At 60.3% G+C, this 18,926-nt stretch overlaps 1 protein-coding gene across 3 annotated transcripts; it reads right to left on the reverse strand.

Annotated features, from left to right (window-relative positions):
• Positions 1–575: 575 nt before the first annotated feature.
• Positions 576–18,895, reverse strand: OPRL1 (opioid related nociceptin receptor 1). 3 transcript variants are annotated; one of them, XM_024128411.1, is made up of 4 exons: positions 18,883–18,895; positions 18,019–18,123; positions 1,207–1,562; positions 576–1,099 (listed from the first exon to the last, which is right to left on the reverse strand). In XM_024128411.1, exons 3-4 carry the CDS (start codon positions 1,550–1,552, stop codon positions 576–578), a joined length of 870 nt encoding a protein of 289 aa, XP_023984179.1. In that variant the 5' UTR covers positions 1,553–1,562; positions 18,019–18,123; positions 18,883–18,895. The 3 variants fall into 3 exon arrangements, with proteins under 3 accessions (XP_023984179.1, XP_023984177.2, XP_023984178.1); XM_024128409.2 differs by lacking the exon at positions 18,883–18,895 and adding an exon at positions 18,202–18,270; XM_024128410.1 differs by lacking the exons at positions 18,019–18,123; positions 18,883–18,895 and adding an exon at positions 6,025–6,242.
• Positions 18,896–18,926: the final 31 nt, after the last annotated feature.

Below are 18,926 nucleotides of genomic sequence, written 5' to 3' on the forward strand. Positions count from 1 at the left end.
GGCCCGCGGCGGTGCTCCCGGCCCCCTCGCAAACCTGAACGGCCATGTCTGCGGCGCGACAGTTCATGTGTCCTGGAGGGAAGGGGCTTGCTGAGAAGCCTCCTAAAGGAGATCCACTCTCAGGGCCGGTCCGGCTGCCCAGGGGAGACACTGCAAGGCTCCATGCAGAGAGCACACAGCACGAGGGGCGCGTGGGACTGTACAGCTGCTGTCACGCTTCCAGCTGCGTGCCTACCCGGAGCGGGGGATGCAGCAGGGGAGAGGCCAGAACGGCCCATGAAGCTCGGCAGCGCCGGCGTGGCTCTGGCCGGGCATGCTCACCAGTGAGTCCTTGCACCCCCTCCCCGCCCTCCACGAGGAGGGCAGCTTTAGTATGCCCAGGGCCTCGGGGGCAGCCCTAATGCCCTGACCCGTCCCACGATGTCACCAGACCCTCCAAGGCCGCAGGGTGGCCCGTGGGGGCCGGTGACGCGCGGTTACACGTCAGCCTAGAGAGCGGTGACCTGGGTGAGCTCCGTGTTGGGTGTGGATGGGCTCTGCGGGCTGATAGGCACCATGGGGAGGTCCACGCCTAGTCATGCCGGCCGTGGCACCAACTCAGAGGTCTTGCGAGCCAGAGCCACATCCTTGGCGACGCCGCGCACGCGGTCGGCCACCTGCATCTCCCGGCGCAGGGTGGGCGCGCAGCAGAACTTGCGGAAGCAGGCCTTGAAGTTCTCGTCCAGGAAGGCGTAGAGGACGGGGTTGAGGCAGCTGTTGACATAGCCGAGGGCCGTGCAGAAACGGAGGATGGCCACCGCGGTCTCGCTGCCCGGCTGGACGCCCAGCCCTTGGACCAGCACAAAGACCTGGACGGGCGTCCAGCAGCCCACGAACACAGCCACCACCACCAGCACCAGCCGCGTGATGCGCCGCAGGTTCCGGTCCTTCTCCCGCGAGCCCGAGAGCAGGCGGACGCCTCGCAGCCGCCGGATCATCAGGCTGTAGCAGACGGAGATGACGAGTACGGGGACGACGAAGGAGAAGAGGAAGATGCAGGCGGCGAACACGGGGCCCCAGTAGTCCTGGGGGGCGGGGATCTCCACCAGACACTCGATCTCTGCGGGCAGAGGAGCAGGGTCAGGGCAGGCGGGCAGGCGGGCAGGGAGAGAGCCACCCAGAGCCGGGGGGGGCGCGGCACTGGGGAGGAGGGTCCCCCGCACCGACCTTCATCCTCGACCTGTGCCGAGCCCATGATGGCCACAGGAACGCCGACGACAGAGGCCAGGGCCCAGATGGCCACGTTGACGGCCTGGGCCTTGTTGGATGTCCGGACGTCAAGGGCACGGATGGGGTGGCAGATGGCTACGTATCGGTCCACACTCATGGCAGTCAGCGTGAAGGTGCTGGTGAACATGTTGTAATAGTCAATGGCGATGACCGTCTTGCACAGGGCGTTCCCAAAGGGCCAGAAGCCCAGGAGGACATCTGTGCCCTGGAAGGGCAGTGTCAGCAGCACCAAAGCGTCTGCCAGGGCCAAGTTAAAGATGTAAATGTTGGTAGCTGTCTTCATCTTGGTGTGTCTGCAGAGAGGACGGGGAGGAAGAAGGCTTCATTTGGCCACCCTGGCAGACCTGGCAGCAAAGGGCAAGGGGCCCTTCCCCTTGGCCATCACAGGGGGCACCCACTCTGCCCCTGCTAAAATGTAGGTTCATGGGCCCAGCCCAATGCCATCGAGCCTGAAGGCAAGTATTTTAACAAATTCTTCAAGTACTTACAGCACACAAAAAATGGTTCACAGCCTAAAGACTTGTCTGCCTTGGAAAAGATGGGGGGTGGGGTGGGGGAGCAGAGTGTCTGCCTGACCCTGCATGAGAGCAGAGACAGGGCTCATAGGACAAAGAACCTGTCCTCCTCCCTTTCAAGTCTCCCCCAAGACCCTTCTCGGGCCAAAATGTTGGCCCTTCTACCACCAGAGGTTACCAGGGGCTCCGGAATCTGGAAGAGCACACCAAACCAGGCCTCACTGTTGCCTAGCAACCGAGACAGGAAATGGTGACAGGGATGGGACAGATGCTAATGGGGTCTGATGGTATGCAAGAACCTGGCATGGGTCTGGAGAAATTGTGGGTGCTTAATAACTATCTGCTAAATGAATTAATAGTTGTTATAGGGCTTCCCTGGTGGCGCAGCGGTTGAGAGTCCGCCTGCCGATGCGGGGGATGTGGGTTCGTGCCCCGGTCCGGGAGGATCCCACGTGCCGCGGAGCGGCTGGGCCCGTGAGCCGTGGCCGCGGCGCCTGCGCGGCCGGAGCCCGTGCCCCGCAACGGGAGAGGCCACAGCAGTGAGAGGCCCGCGTACCGCAAAAAAAAAAAATTTGTTATAGTGGTGATGGTGGTAGTGTTGCTGATGGTGGTAATTATGGTGGTGATGGCAATGGTGATGGTGATGGTGGTGGTGATGGTGCTGGTGGTGGTGGTGCTGGCGATGATGATGATAGTGGTGATGGTGGTGATGGTGCTGGTGCTGGTGATGGTGCTGGTGCTGGTGATGGTGATGGTGGTGATGATGGTGATGGTGATGGTGGTGGTGATGGTGATGGTGATGGTGGTGGTGCTGGTGATGGTGATGGTGGTGATGATGGTGATGGTGATGGTGGTGATGATGGTGATGGTGGTGGTGGTGGTGCTGGTGATGGTGATGGTGGTGATGATGGTGATGGTGATGGTGGTGGTGATGGTGATGGTGGTGGTGATGGTGCTGGTGGTGGTGCTGGCGATGATGATGATAGTGGTGCTGGTGATGGTGCTGGTGATGGTGCTGGTGCTGGTGGTGGTGGTGGTGATGGTGATGGTTATGGTGGTGGTGCTGGTGACGGTGGCAACACCAGAGACGACAATGTTCCACGTCAATTAAGCTGCCATGAAGGAATCTGGGGTTTCGTTCTGCCTCTTTGAGAGAGATTAAGAATAAGCTCAAAGAGGCCTTAATCATGACCAAATAACAAGGACAGTGATGATGGCAGATGCCTGTGCCAAGTTCTTCACTTGGATTTTAACTCATTTACGATTCAGATGCGCTATTTTGATGGCCAGTCTGCACAGGAGGACATTCAGGCTCAGAGGATCTCAATGGCCTTCTCAAGGCCACAGAGCTGGTAAAAGGAAAAGTGGGTCAAGAGAACTAGAAGAGCAGCCACAGACAGGAGGAAAGATTTGCCAAAGACCCATCTGACAAAGGACTGCTGTCCAGAATGCACGAAGAACTCCTAACACTCAACAATAAGAACACAGACAGCCTGGTTAAAAATGGGCCAAAGACCTTAACAGACCCTCAGCAAAGAAGATATACAGACAGCAAAGAAGCACATGAAAAGATGCTCCACCTACGTCATCAGAGAAATGCAAATTAAAACAACGAGGACTTCCCTGGTGGCGCAGTGGATAGGAATCCGCCTGCCAACGTGGGGGACACGGGTTCGAGCCCTGGTCCGGGAAGATCTCACATGCCGTGGAGCAACTAAGCCCGTGCGCCACAACTGCTGAGCCTGCGCCCTAGAGCCCGTGAGCCACAACTACTGAAGCCCGCACACCTACAGCCTGTGCTCCGCAACAAGAGAAGCCACCACAATGAGAAGCCCGCGCACCGCAACGAAGAGTAGCCCCCGCTCGCCGCAACCAGCGGAAGCCCGCGCAGAGCAACGGAGACCCAACGCAGCCAAAAATAAAAATTTTTTTAAAAATAAAATAATATAAAACTACAATGAGATACCACTACATACCTATTAGAATGACCCACATTTGGAACCGTGACGCCACTAAATGCTGGTGAGGATGTCAAAAGGTGCAGCCATTTGAAAGAGAGTTTGGTAGTTTCTTACAAAACAGACTCTTACCATAAGATCCACCAACCACCCACCCTTGATATCTACCCAAAGGAGCTGAAAATATATCCACATAAAAACCTGCACACGGATGTTTATAGCAGCTTTACTCATAGTTGCTGAAACTTGGAAGCAACCAAGATGCCCTCCAGTAGGTGGATGAATAAAGAAACTGTGGCTCACCCGGAAAATGGAACATTATTCAGCAGTAAAAAGGAATGAGCCACCAAGCCATGAAAAGACATGGAGGACGCTTACATGCACATTGCTAAGTGAAAGAAGCCAATGTGAAAAGGCTACACACTGTATGATTCCACAGTCCGGAAAAGCAAAACTATGTAACACAGTAAAAAGATCAGTGTTTGCCAGGGGTTGGGAGGTGGGAAAGGATGAGTACGCAGAGCATGGAGGATTTTTAGGACAATGAAACTATTCGGTGTGATACTGTCACGGTGGATACGTGCCATTATATATTTGTCCAAACCCACAGAAAGTACGCCACCAAGAGGGAACCCTAAGGTAAACTATGGATTTGGGGTGATTATGATGTGTCAGTGTAGGTTCATCAGTTGTGAAAATGTACTGTTCTAGAGGGGATGTCGATAATGGGGGAGATTATGCCTCTGGGGAGGGGAGGGCAGGGCGGGGACTATATGGGAAACCGCTGTACCTTCTCCTCGATTTTGCTGTGAACCTAAAACGACTTTAAAAACACTGTCTGTAAAAAAAAAAAAAGAGCAGGGACTGGCACTAGGTGTTTCTGACCACTGAGGCAGTGCCACGGCTCAGAACACATCGTTCTGTCTCCGAGCCCGCCGTGCTCACAGCAGTTCCCAGGCATCACTCTCCGGGGGGACGGCTCGTGGGCAGGACCTCCCCCGCGCAGAGGAGAGACCCCACAAGAAACACTCACACCCGGAAGGAGGAACAAGCCCACCCCCACCCACATTTCTCACCCATAGCACACCCTCCAGCCACGAAGGGGCACGTGAGTCCAGTACCCCGGGGCCAGCACTGGGGGGAGGGCGGCTGCTCCTCCCAGCCCCTTGTCTGAGCACACACGTGACACACACCAGCACGTACGAATGTACAAGGGCATGCTTACACACATGCACACACACGGACACAGCCACAAGGGCGTGTGCACAGGCGCACATACATGTGCCCACATGCACACACGTGTGTTCACACTCATGCATTCATGCCCACGCTCACAAACATGTACAAACATGTACATGCTCGCATGTATTGTGTCCATGCACACAGATGTATGTACAAGGGGCAGTACACACACGTATATGCACACACCCAGACATGCACACACTCACACACGTGTACACATTCACACGGGTGCACGCTCTCGTGTGTGTACACACATTTACATGCTCACATGCATGCGTACACATACATGTATACGCGTGTGTCCACACATGCACACGTGCGTGTGTCCCCACGCCGTCCGATGCCATCCCCACACGCTGTTCCCACCCTGTCCCCACACTCCCCCCACGCCCTTCCCACGCTGCCCCCCCATGCCATCCCCACGCTCTTCCCACGTGTTTCCCCATGCTGTCCCCTCACACTGTCTCGGCCATCCTTCCACAATGGCCCCATACCATCCCCCATTATGTCCCCCCAGCAGCGCGGCTGCCATCCTTGACCCCACAACCGTTCCCATTCTGAGCGCCAGCAAATGCTGGAATCGGCCCAAACAACAGCAGTGAACACGGAGCCCCGGAGCTGGGGAAGGGGCTTCGCGAAGCTACCCAGCGCCGGACCCGGACGACGCCGACAAGAGCTGCCTTCCGGGGTCACTGTGGGGCCCGAGAGGTACTCACGCGGCAGCTCGGCTGGGAGCCTGGCCCACGGCTCAGATGGAACGTCAGCTCTCGGGAGTCAGGGTGACGCTCCATGTGGGACAGAGCTGCACCTCCTCGCACACCCGGACTGGAGCCTGCCTCTCCCTCTCCCCACAGTCAAGGGCCTCAGGACTGACCCCGCCCAGTGACAGGGGGACCAGGAATTGAACAGGGGACTGGGAGACCCCCGCCTGCCAAGCCTGCCAGAGCAGGGGCTGCTCCATTCTCCTCGGCAGCTGCTCGGGACTCACCAGTGGGAAACTAGGGGGGGGGGGGCGCCCAGCCTACCTGAGGATGACATACATGACGAGACAGTTCCCCAGCAGCCCCCCGATGCACACAGCCAGGTAGAGCCCCACGATGGTGACCTTGAGCCCGAGGGGCAGGAAGGCGCCGTGGCTGGCGTTAAGCAGCAGGTGCGGGGGCAGCAGGCTGTGGTTGGGGCTCAGGAGGGACAGGTTGCCCTGCAGGTGGCCGCCGTAGAGGACTTCCCAGAACGGGGCAGGGAAGAGAGACTCCATGCCCCGCCCTGCACGCCAGGCCCCACGTACCTGGGAAGGCACAGGGACACGTGAGCGCAGCACCCAGCCCCCACCCAGCCCCGGGCCACAGACACGGAGGCACGTGCGTGTGCACACACGTACACACACACACCGGGGCCCACGGAGACACGCAAACGTGTATGCCAGGGACAGGGACACACGAACACAGGGGCACACGTGCACACACACAGGGACACAGTCCCAGCTGGCCTGCGGGCTCCCACATGGGATGCGAGGATGCGCTTACACAGCGGGATGTGTCCACCCATGGGGGCTCACGGACACGCAGCACGCGCGCACACACGCGCACACACACACACGGATGCCCAAAGCTGCCCTCGTGCACACGCAGACACAAAAGGGACCAAGACACACCCAGAAACACCTGGAACACTGGACACAGGGCAACCGAGCACAGGGCCTCCTCCTGTCCCTCCCCAGCCCTGCCTGAGAGCTGCGGCCACCACAGGTCACCTCCACGCCAGCCCCCAGCGGCTCAGCCTTACCTCGGTGACCTCCGCGGGAGCTGGGAGCCCGGAGACGCTAATCCTCGGCCTACGGCAGAGCAGGGCTGGGAGCGCCAGCCCGACTCAGCTCTGGGTCTGGACGGGACTGCGGCTGCCGCACAGTGGCAGCCGCTCCTTCTCCTCAGACGCAGACCAGACGCGGCAGCCTGGCGCACGGAGCTGGGGGAGGGGAGGAGGCTGCAGCTCCAGAGGGGAGGGGCCGTGCAGGATGGAGGAGGGGGCCCCAGGCTGGATGGGGCCAGATGCAAGGACCAGGGCGCACCCTTAGAGATGAACAACAGAGAGAGGCTTGCACCCACAGAGCCCAGACAGAGACAGGCTCGAACACGTGGACACAGGGATAGAGGTGCGCTTGAGAACGCAGACACGTGGACGGACACACACACACACACACACACACACACACACACGGACACACACACACGGACACACGGACACACAGAGATGTCAGAGAAAAGCACACAGAACAGTTCTCCCACAAAAGAATGGGCTAGACTAAGAAAAATAACTGCAGAGGGCTTCCCTGGTGGCGCAGTGGTTGAGAATCTGCCTGCCGATGCAGGGGACGCGGGTTCGTTCGTGCCCCGGTCCGGGAAGATCCCACATACACACACACACGGACACACACACACGGACACACAGGGACTCAGGGAGAGACACACGGAGGCACAGGGACAAACACACAAGAACAGACACAAAGGACATGCAGAAACACACAAAGACATGGAACGGAGACTCGGAGAGACACACACAAGACAGAGACAGACGGGAAGCCGCATCTCACACAGAAGCAGGGCCTTGGGCGGACTCAGAGCTGCCCCAGCCGGAGTTCCATGCCCAGAACAGCGCCCCTCAGCTGGGATCCCAGGGCAGCTGAGCCACAGGGGGCTGCCGGTTGGGTGGCTGGGCCCCTGCCCAGCCAGCCCTGATCAGGTCAGAGCCTCATAAACAAGCAGGATGTCTGGACTGTCCAGTGCGCCCCACGTGCCTCCTGGGTGCCAACCCCATCACAAGCACGAGCTTGTCCATCCCCACCACCCCTAACTGCGGGCCGCAGCATCACCTCTGTGCCAACAAGAGCGGTAAGCCTCAGCACCTCAGCAGTGTGAAGCCACCTGTCAAAGTGGCAGAGACAGGGTTCAAAGCCAGGTCTGTCTGCCACCTGAAGACCCACCAAGGGCACCTCTGCCTCAGCTGGGTCCCTGAACAACATCTGAACATCACTCCCTCACAGCCTGGGCCCCCAGCACCCACACAGCAGAACATGGAGCTGCCTCCTTCCCATCCCTGGGGTCACATGCCTTGTGGGTGACCCCGGAGCTGAATTGCCAGCCCCACCCAGTCAAGGGGTCGTTCTTCCTGCCCGGGCTCTGCCCACACAGCCCAGACCCTGCTTGGAGCATGTCTCCAAGGATGGGGACCTGGTTGCTAGGCAACCGGCAGCAGCGTCGCTAGGATACCTGGCGAATCAGGAGAGGACAGAGCAGGCAAATACCCTAGGGCTCAGCATCCCAGGCTGTCCCCCAGGACTTATCTCTGCATCTTCACTGCAGTCGACCCAGGGACACGTGCGGAGACATGGGGCACATCCACAGAGGCACTCAGGACACAAAGACTCACAAAAACACACACAAAGATGCCCAAATCGGCACACAGGTAAACAGACAGACACGGGTACATGCTCAGAGGATGCACAGACACTCGAAGGGACCCACAGACGCATGGGCCACACCCACACAAAGCCACGCTAGGGTGCACGTGAGGCACAAGGTAGACGGGAGAAGAGGCAGATCAGAGCCTCAGACGCCCAGCGGACACACGTGCACCACATTCTCCAGGCAAAGCTCGACGCCCATCCCATTGGCCTTGGGAGCCCCGCAGGGCAGGAACCCCAGGGGCTCGCCCTCCTGCAGCCTCCCCGACCTGGGCTCCCCGAGGTCTGGGCAGCCAACCTCAGCCCCTCCCACTCCCACTGCCTGGGCCCACCTGCCCGCCAGTCTACTGCGTTTCCTAGTGGCCTCCAGCCTGGGGCAAGGGCGGGGCTAGGAGGCTGCCTTGAGGCTGGGTGTGAGTTCCCGTCGGGACAGACCTCCCATGAGGGCACATCGGGCACGCCTGGGCCCACCTGCCCGTACGGGCAGTCTCAGCTCAAGGACAGGACGGTGGGGGGGCCAGGCCAGGGTGCTGACGACACTCCCTGGGGATGGTAGCCCCCAGCCCTTGACCCTACAGGGTTCCCACAAAGGGGGCCTGGCCCAGGAAATGGCCCAGCCTCTCTCGAACCCCGTACGGCCAGGATAAGACACGGAACGTACGTGTCACACATGGGGCAGCAGGGAACACGTGGGAGCATCTGTATCAAAGCAAGACAACCTCAGACACGCACATCATAGGCAGGCAAAACAAAACACGCAAGGGCACCAGCGACAGCCCAAGACACGCAGCTTACGTGAATGACAGCACAGAACACGGGTCCGCAACATATCAAGTGACAGCCTGACCAGGGAGGTCACAGACATTCCAGGCAGGACCCAGGTCCCAGAGTGCCGGTGACACCCACAAACTGGCGTGAACGCACCTCACTCTCGCACCCAGTGACTCAGGGCCCGTCAACGCCAGATGGCACACTGTCGGCTGCCCCTCGGTCCGCATATGCTTTGCCACCCCCCCCACGCCCCGGAGTAGGGCGCGGGAATCAAAGCACAGTCGCCAGCAGCCTCGCCCAGAACAGCCACCCCCAGGGAATTCAGTCACCAGGCCAGTTGTGCTGTTAAAAAGTAAAAGGAGTGGGGCTTCCCTGGTGGCGCAGTGGTTAAGAATCCACCTGCCAGTGCAGGGGACACGGGTTCGTGCCCCGGTCCGGGAAGAGCCCACATGCCGCGGAGCAACTAAGCCCGCGCGCCACAACTACTGAGCCCGTGCTCTAGAGCCCGCGAGCCACAACTGCTGAGCCGCGTGCCTAGAGCCCGTGCTCCGCAACAAGAGAAGCCACCGCAATGAGAAGCCCCCACACCGCAACGAAGAGTAGCCCCCACTTGCCTCAACTAGGGAAAAGCCTGCGTGCAAAAAAAAGTAAAAGGATTTTCATGATTCTGGGCTTCTTCATAAAATATTACTTTTTCCTTGTGATTTTAACTTCCTAACATTTACATACAGTGACAGAGAATTGTAGGTTTGCAATATAGTGTTAAATTTTGCAGTCATCTAATAATACTTATGAATATTATTTGGAAGTTTTATTTTCAGGCCTCGGCATTGATCAGCATGCTCTTAGATCTCAGCATTTCCATCAGCCCTTGAAAAACACGTGAATCCTGGACACAGAAACAGGTGAGAGACATGGCCCGGGGCCTCACAGTGGCTGGGCCCCAGACACAGGGAGCACCTCCCCTCCCAGGGGAGCTGTAGGGGGGGTGGAGAAGCAGGAAGAAGCTCCGCTCAGGAATGTGAACTATGCCAACACCAGGCCCTCTGGGAATTAGGGAGGAGAGGGTGTCAAAGGTTTTCAATCCTACAAAAACAGAGGGAAAGTTACAAGTCCCTTCTTGCAGGAGAGTGTGCCCCTTCTCCCCCTCCCCCCATAGCTCCCACTCCTGCAAGTCACTTCCCCCCTGCATCTCCCTTGGCCAGGACGCTGGGAAGCTGAGAGGAGGGCCCAGACTCCTGTCTCAGAGAACTCACTCCTGTGGGAGCGCAGAGTGAGGGCCAGAGGTGGTACTGGCCTGGGCTGCATGTATCCAGGAGGACTGCTTGAAGGAGGTAGGTCAGCCTGCCCAAGCCCTCACTGCTTCTTCTGGAGCCCAGAGACCTTTGCCTTCAAAAGCCCCTCGGTGATGCTGAATCCCAAGAACCAGGCCTCACCTTAAAGGCACAAGCCGGGGAAGGGGATGCATCCAGGGAACAGCTCCCGCAAAGGCCTGGGGGCTCGAAGGATGGACAGTTCCATGCAGCTTTGGGAAGGGGGGGGATGGCATGCCAGCTCCGGAGATATGGGGCCACACAAGGGAGGGGATATGGGGATATATGCGTGCATATGGCTGATTCACTCTGTTGCACAACAGAAACTAACGCAGCATTGTGAAGCAATTATACTCCCATAAAGATGTATTAAAAAAAAAAAAAAAAAAAAAGCTTACCCCTCACTGGGAGGCCAGAGGAAGCTTCCAAAAACAATGGGAACAGTCAACAGCCTCCTTGAGAAAGGCCGGAACCTCAGCTGAGACCCCACCCCCAAAGCCAGGACAGTCTCTCCCCTCAGGGACTCAGGTTGTGAACTCCCAAAACGGCACCGTCCATGGGCCTCAGTGCCCACCTTGGCACATCCATGAATGAAGGGGAGAGGCATGTTTACACTGTGGGAACCACCAATACATTAACAAATTATGGACTTAATGCACTAATTTTGGCCTAACATCAACTGTGGAACGAGTACATGGATTAATGAATCCTGAATAATCTGATGAGTGCATGAACAAATTAAAGAATTAATCAATTAAGTGAATCAGTTATAAAATATTATGAAATTAACAAATGCACAAATAAATTACAGAAATCTAGGACCCAGGAGCCAGAAATCAAAACCCGAGTCTGGGGACTTGCCTGGCCGTTCAGTGGTAAAGAATCCGCCTTCCAATGCAGGGGACGTGGTTTGTTCCCTGGTCGGGGAACCCAGATCCCACATGCCGCGGGGCAACTAAGCCTGCGCACCACAACTACTGAGCTCAGGCGCCTCAAGGAGAGAGAGAAAACGCGCACACCACCACTAGAGAGGAGCCCGCGTGCCGCAACGAAGAGCCCACACGCCGCAACTAAGACCCAACACAGCCCCCCCAAAAAAAGAAAGAAAGGACTTGCCTGGTGGCGGAGTGGTTAAGAATCCACCTGCCAATGCAGGGGACACGGGTTCGAACCCTGGTCCGGGAAGATCCCACATGCCGCGGAGCAACTAAGCCCATGGGCCACAACTGCTGAGCATGCGCTCTAGAGCCCTCGAGCCGCAACTACTGAGCCCCCGTGCCACAACTACTGAAGCCCATGCGCCTAGAGACCCCGCTCCGCAACAAGAAAAGCCACCGCAATGAGAAGCCCGCGCACCGCAACGAAGAGTAGCCCCCAGCTCTCCACAACTAGAGAAAGCCTGTGCACAGCAACAAAGACCCAATGCAGCCAAAAATAAATAAACGAATAAATTTATTTGAAAAAAAGAAAGAAAATAAATATTTTTTAAAAAAACAAAACAATGGTCTAAAAAAAGAAAACCGACTCTGTTCTTACACCACCCCTGGGACCCCCAGACTTGCCCTGGAAGAGGTGAAGAGTCCTGAGTTCTGCTGTGGGAGGCCTCGTGGTCCATGAAGAAGGGGAAGGGGCTCAACCACGAAGGTCTCCTCAGATCTGCGCCCCCTGACCCCAAAACTAGCCAGCAAAGGCCTCTCCAGCCAGAAAGCTGGGCCCACAGCCCGCAGAAGAGTGCGTTTGGGGCTCTTCAGAAAAGAAAGAGAGCGCCCCCGGGCTGTTAAAGCTGGCGGTCATCTCCCTCATGGTCCTTGACAGCCGGGAGGTCCCGGGGCGGGGCATCTGGCCGGGGACCTCAGCGCTCTCGGAGCGCGGTTCTGACCACGCACCTCCCCGAGGGCTCGTCCCGCCCCCGTTGGCTTGGGGGAGGGGCGGGCGTCCTCGTTGCCGAGCAACCGCGTCAACAAGTCCCAGAGAGTCTGTTCGAACCCTGGTCCGGGAAGATCCCACATGCCGCGGAGCAACTAAGCCCATGGGCCACAACTGCTGAGCATGCGCTCTAGAGCCCTCGAGCCGCAACTACTGAGCCCCCGTGCCACAACTACTGAAGCCCATGCGCCTAGAGACCCCGCTCCGCAACAAGAAAAGCCACCGCAATGAGAAGCCCGCGCACCGCAACGAAGAGTAGCCCCCAGCTCTCCACAACTAGAGAAAGCCTGTGCACAGCAACAAAGACCCAATGCAGCCAAAAATAAATAAACGAATAAATTTATTTGAAAAAAAGAAAGAAAATAAATATTTTTTAAAAAAACAAAACAATGGTCTAAAAAAAGAAAACCGACTCTGTTCTTACACCACCCCTGGGACCCCCAGACTTGCCCTGGAAGAGGTGAAGAGTCCTGAGTTCTGCTGTGGGAGGCCTCGTGGTCCATGAAGAAGGGGAAGGGGCTCAACCACGAAGGTCTCCTCAGATCTGCGCCCCCTGACCCCAAAACTAGCCAGCAAAGGCCTCTCCAGCCAGAAAGCTGGGCCCACAGCCCGCAGAAGAGTGCGTTTGGGGCTCTTCAGAAAAGAAAGAGAGCGCCCCCGGGCTGTTAAAGCTGGCGGTCATCTCCCTCATGGTCCTTGACAGCCGGGAGGTCCCGGGGCGGGGCATCTGGCCGGGGACCTCAGCGCTCTCGGAGCGCGGTTCTGACCACGCACCTCCCCGAGGGCTCGTCCCGCCCCCGTTGGCTTGGGGGAGGGGCGGGCGTCCTCGTTGCCGAGCAACCGCGTCAACAAGTCCCAGAGAGTCTGGGCTGAGTTGGAGGCCCAGACCCGAGAAGGCGGAAAGTATGGCGTGTGGAAACGGGAGGCAAGGGCCGGGCAGTCGACCGCCGCCGCTAGGGACGGGGCGGGGGAGGGAGCGGACGCCAGCCTCTGTCCCAGTGTGGGCCAGGACCCGGCCCAGGATCTGGGGTCCGGGGTCTGGGGTGCTGTGGGCTGGGCCGGGCGAGGAAAGGAGCCCTGCAGGGCTGCACCGGGACTTCCGGGGTGTTTCCCTCTCCCACCTCGTGGGCCCTTCCCCCTCTACCACCTTTTCCCTGGGCTCCTCTCTCCCTTACTCATCTAGACCCAGCGGGGGACAGGCTGGGGGGATGGCGTCTCCCCTGCAGCAAGCCAGCTGTCCATTCGACTCTGAGACTCCGCCGGCACGCAAGTGAGACCTCCCACAGACACACACACACACATCTCCCAGAAAAGCGTGAGTCCTCTGCCCAAGACATAATGAAGGCCCACCTCCTCCATCTCCAGCCCCTAACACTAAGACAGAGGGGTCTGAGGCCTACGCAGACATGGGGGACTGAACACAGCGAGGGGGCTGGCACGGGAGGAAGTGTCCTCCTAGCCTCGCCCAGAGCAGTCTCAAGCTGTCTCCACCCCTGGGTAAGTGGCTGAGGTCAGCTCAGGGCTCTCAGCATTTTCCCAGTGGCGAGAGAAACAGCCCGCGGGCAGGAAAGGAGTGGATCAGAAAGTTCGTGAGTTAGGAGGCTGAGCTGACCGGGACGTGTGCGAGGTTGCGGCAAACGTGCAGAGGTCAGAGGTGCGGGCCCTAAGGCGGGCTGCGCGGGGTCCAGAGCGGCCGGAGCTGGGAACCCACGGCGGGGCCAGGTCAGACCGAAGGAGCGGGCGCCAATGGAACACGGTCTTCCCTCGGCAGGGCCCGAGGATGCAGCCAGAGGCGGCGAAGGGGCCCGCGCGCAGGGTCCCGCGGGAGCGAGCGGGCAAGGGCGCGCAGGGCGCAGGGGCCCGCGTGGGGTGTGCCAAGGCGGAGCCCCCGACGCCGGGCTGGGCCCTCACGCTGGAGGGGCTGGCGGCCATGCGGCCCGCGCAGCGCCACAGCCACCTGCTCTTCGGCGACCTGCTGGAGGACGTGGGCGCGGCCGCTTCCGTCTTCCCGAGCGAGTCTGCGGAGCTGGGGTACCGCATGCCTGACCCGCGCGCGTGGACGCTGCCGCTCGAGCCGCCCGCGCGGCGCCAGGACCGGGTCCTCGGCGTCCTCAAGGCCGCCGAGGCCCGCGGCCGAGTCCGCGCTCTCCGACTGCGCTACGAAGGAGCGGGCGCCAATGGAACACCTTCCCTTGGCAGGGCCCGAGGATGCAGCCAGAGGCGGCGAAGGGGCCCGCGCGCAGGGTCCCGCGAATGGAACACGGTCTTCCCTCGGCAGGGCCCGAGGATGCAGCCAGAGGCGGCGAAGGGGCCCGCGCGCAGGGTCCCGCGGGAGCGAGCGGGCAAGGGCGCGCAGGGCGCAGGGGCCCGCGTGGGGTGTGCCAAGGCGGAGCCCCCGACGCCGGGCTGGGCCCTCACGCTGGAGGGGCTGGCGGCCATGCGGCCCGCGCAGCGCCACAGCCACCTGCTCTTCGGCGACCTGCTGGAGGACGTGGGCGCGGCCGCTTCCGTCTTCCCGAGCGAGTCTGCGGAGCTGGGGTACCGCATGCCTGACCCGCGCGCGTGGACGCTGCCGCTCGAGCCGCCCGCGCGGCGCCAGGACCGGGTCCTCGGCGTCCTCAAGGCCGCCGAGGCCCGCGGCCGAGTCCGCGCTCTCCGACTGCGCTACGCCCGCCTGCGGGTGAGGCAGGGGCGGGGCCGGGGCGAGGCCGGGGCGGGGGGGGACCACCCGGCCCGGGGCTCTGAGGGCGAGGCGGGGCCGCCCGTCGCTAAGGCTCCGCAACACCCCCGCGCCCTGACCCCGGCACCCGCAGGCGGAGGAGATCTCGCTCCTCATCCTGCGGCAGAAGTCCGCGCGCGCCGCCCTCCGGCTGGAGCTGTTCCTGCCGCCGCAGCTGAAGCCCACGCGGATCCCAGACCCCCTAGACCGTCAAGAGGTGCCTGCGAGCCCGGGGAGGGGGGGAGCCCGCCCTCCGCCCCGCACACCCGGCCCCAGCACCTCCTCCCCCGCAGCGGAGACGCGTGGAAACCATTCTGGAGGAGAAAGTCGACGGCAGCATCTTCCCGCGTTGATGGCGAGCCCACAGTGCATGACTGCGCCCCACCCTCCTACATAAAGTTCTCACTTTCCAAGCGCCCCCTGGTCTCTAGGCTTCCTTCCTCTAGGTCCCCTGGGAGGGAAGGGGGAAGGATGGATGCTGCGTCTCCCACATCCGATGTCACAGACATTGGGGTACTCAGAGTGCAGCTCCTCCAACAAAGTGGAAAGCTACAAGCTGGCTGACATCAGACTCACAGGGGGCAGGGACACCCCTAATCCCCCAAGTCCCACGCTGCCCCCATCAGGCAATCTGGTGCCCGGTGAGTCCGTGGGAGCCCCCAGCCTGGGTGTGATGGGAGGAAGAGCCTGGATCACCAACAGTCACACCCCCAGAGGTGAGGGCAGCCTCAGGGAGAAAAATGGTACCCAAGTAGGACCCCAGACTGCAGGTCATTCCATCAGAGGGTCAGCGAGGAAGGTGACATTCTGGACAGGAGAGTGACTGCACAAGCCAAAGCTGGCCTTTGGACAGTCAGCCATGCCTGGGAGGTCCTCAAGAGGACCAGGAGACTGGGGAAGGGGAGACCCCTTCAGGCAGACATCACCCTCAGGTTTTCCTTTCCGTCCTCCTCTGCCCCTGTGATCCCCCTTACTGGACCACATACACACACAGGACAGGAAAGACACCGCCCCTGTTCCATTCTGACAAACCCACATCCTGCAAACCCTCTGGATTCTGAAGAACCTCCCAAGTTTCTGGACAGATCGTCCCTTCGAGAACTTACTCTCCTGCCCAACACAGGCTCTCTGCAGAGACTGAGATTTCCCTCAGCCAGCTCTCCATTTCCTCCCTCCCAGCAGTCCAGCAGGCTACAGAGGTGGGGGCCTCAGACAAGACCCTCCCCTGCCTGGAGGCTCTGGCAGAGTTGCCAGCCTGGAGGGGCGGGCCCTCTACTGGCAGAGGTCAGAGCTGGGGTCCAGCAAGGAACCCTGCTCTGTGGCCGCCAATGCCCTCCCTGACGCAGCTCAGAATGGGGGCGTGAGCCCTCTGTGTCCTCAGCAAGCCCTTCCCCCTCACAGGACCCTTCGCCTGTTCTGGGTTGTTGCACCCTTGGCGTTGATCCAAGCCCAGAACTGTGTGTGGAGCTGGAGACTGGAAGCTCCATGAGGGAGGGGGGAGCTCTCTATGGGCCGGCGGGGGGGTGGCGGGGGCGGTTCAGGCAGGTAGGGGAAACAAGGAACAGGGGAAGAGAAGGTGGCTTGGGCGAGGGGCAGAGAGACAGGGAAGGGGAGCATCAGGCAGGCACTTGAGGACAGAGGACGAGAGAGGCACCCACCGCCCTGAGGCCAGCAAGAGGGCGGCCTCGGGCTTCCCTGGTGGCGCAGTGGTTGAGAGTCCGCCTGACGATGCAGGGGACACGGGTTCGTGCCCCGGTCTGGGAGGATCCCACGTGCCGCGGAGCGGCTGGGCCCGTGAGCCATGGCCGCTGAGCCTGCGCGTCCGGAGCCTGTGCTCCGCAACGGGAGAGGCCACGACTGTGAGAGGCCCGCATATAGCAAAAAAAAAAAAGAGGGCGGCCTCACACACAGCTCTGCACCACGTGTGGGGCTGGCACATGGGCACCCTTTGATCCCCACACCAGGGAGCCGTCCTCGGTCTGCAGAGAAGGCCCGGGAAAGTGACCGAGGACAATTCTGCAGGGCCTGAAGGAGCCTTCTGCTGTGGGAAGGCAAAGCATGTAGGTCACAGCCCAAAGTCCTGGGGGCTGTGAGGGATCAGGTGGGTCTCTGGGGCTGGGAGCTCATGCTCTAGACAGAGGGTCCTGGGTTCAAATCCCACCCCCAGCATTACCTGCTGCACAGCCTTGAATGACCCCTGCCCAGCCCACTTGGTTCCTCCTGTGGAATACGGGATAGACTCCCCAGAGGGAGGGCAGAAGACCCAGGAGTGCTGAGGCAAGGGGCATGGAGAGGCCTAAGTGGCCGGGGGACATGCGGGGCTGGCGAGAGGAAGGACAGTGTATGGAGGGCTGGGAGGGGGAGGGGAGGGCCAGAGAAGCGTAGAGAGCGTGGCCTGAGTGGAAGAGAAGTGCGCTGACCCACACGCGCGTCCAGCTGCCCCACACGTCTCAGGAGATGGGTGAAGATGCCACGTCAAGCATCAGGGCATAGGCAGGGCTGTGTGACCTTGACTAAGTTCTGGCCCGTCTTTGAAGGACCTACCTCCCGGGACTGTTATCTAGGCTAAATAAGAAGCAGCCACCTCCCATCTGGGCAGGCTTCCAGCCTCTGCCCTGTTCCAGCCAGCCTGTCAACATGGCAGCCAAGCCCCCTGGGCACACGGCATCGAGGCCCCCCAGACTGCAGGGCCCCTCTCTCCTCCCCGACCTTGGCCCGCACTCTCTTCAGCTCAGCTCCTGCCCTGCTGCTCTGCTAGCGGCTCCAGCTCTGTCCTGTGCTGAGCAAGAGGCAGCACTGAAACACCCCCCCTCCTCGCTCTGTGGTTCTCCTTAGCCCTCCTCACCTCTCACCCAGTCTGCAAGTCCACTTCTTGTCTGCTCCGGGGCTCGTCTGTCCTGCTCGCTGCCAGGTCCCACTGACTGGCACACAGGGGACACGCAGACATTTGCTGGATGAATGAAGAGCGCATGTAAAATCTCCACTTCCCTTTACACCCCCAAGAGCACTGAAAAAAGTGAGCACGTACAACCTGAGCAACTGGAAGGCATTTTGTGAGCAGGCCCTGGGCACCAGGGGACAGGAGCTGCGTACGGTCGGAGGCCAGGGGGACTCAGACACTCTGCAGACCACTTCCAGAGCAGGGTCAGGGCCTCCCAGACACTGGCCCAAAGCATGCTGGGATAAGGAATTTAACCCACAGCCATACCAGGTCATAAAATAGGAGGAGCGTGGTCCAAAGAGAAGGGACAGGCATTCGTGGCAAAGGGGAGGTGTGGCTCTAAACTGCAGAACATCTGGGGGCAACTGGAGGGGTTGAAAGAGACTCGGCCAGGCCCCGCGGACAGGGCCCTACATCTGGCAACCCCGAATATAAGAACCAGTACCCCCCCGCATCACTGGCACCGAAGCCCAGGAAACCCCTTCCTTGGGAAGTCCCCTACAGCACAGTGACGGCGCGCCCTTAACCCTATTTCACAGGTGAGGACACCCAGTGCCAGACAGGCCAGGGCCGGGCCGGGACTGACCACGGGGGACAGTCCTTTCCAGTGGCCTCTCCCTCGAGCGGGGCAAGTAGCCTACGGGGACGCCCCCCCCCGCCAGGGACGCCCCCCCCCCCGCCACCTCCACCCCACCCCGTAACGGCAACGCTGGACCGGCCCCGCCGAGCAGAGCTGGGGCACGGCCACACCCCCAGCTGCCGCAGTACCAACTCCGCCGCCCCGGGGGGCCAGAGGCCCCATCATCAGCACG

Source organism: Physeter macrocephalus, chromosome 14, assembly GCF_002837175.3.
Source record: "Physeter macrocephalus isolate SW-GA chromosome 14, ASM283717v5, whole genome shotgun sequence".
Classification (NCBI taxonomy): Eukaryota; Metazoa; Chordata; class Mammalia; order Artiodactyla; family Physeteridae; genus Physeter; species Physeter macrocephalus.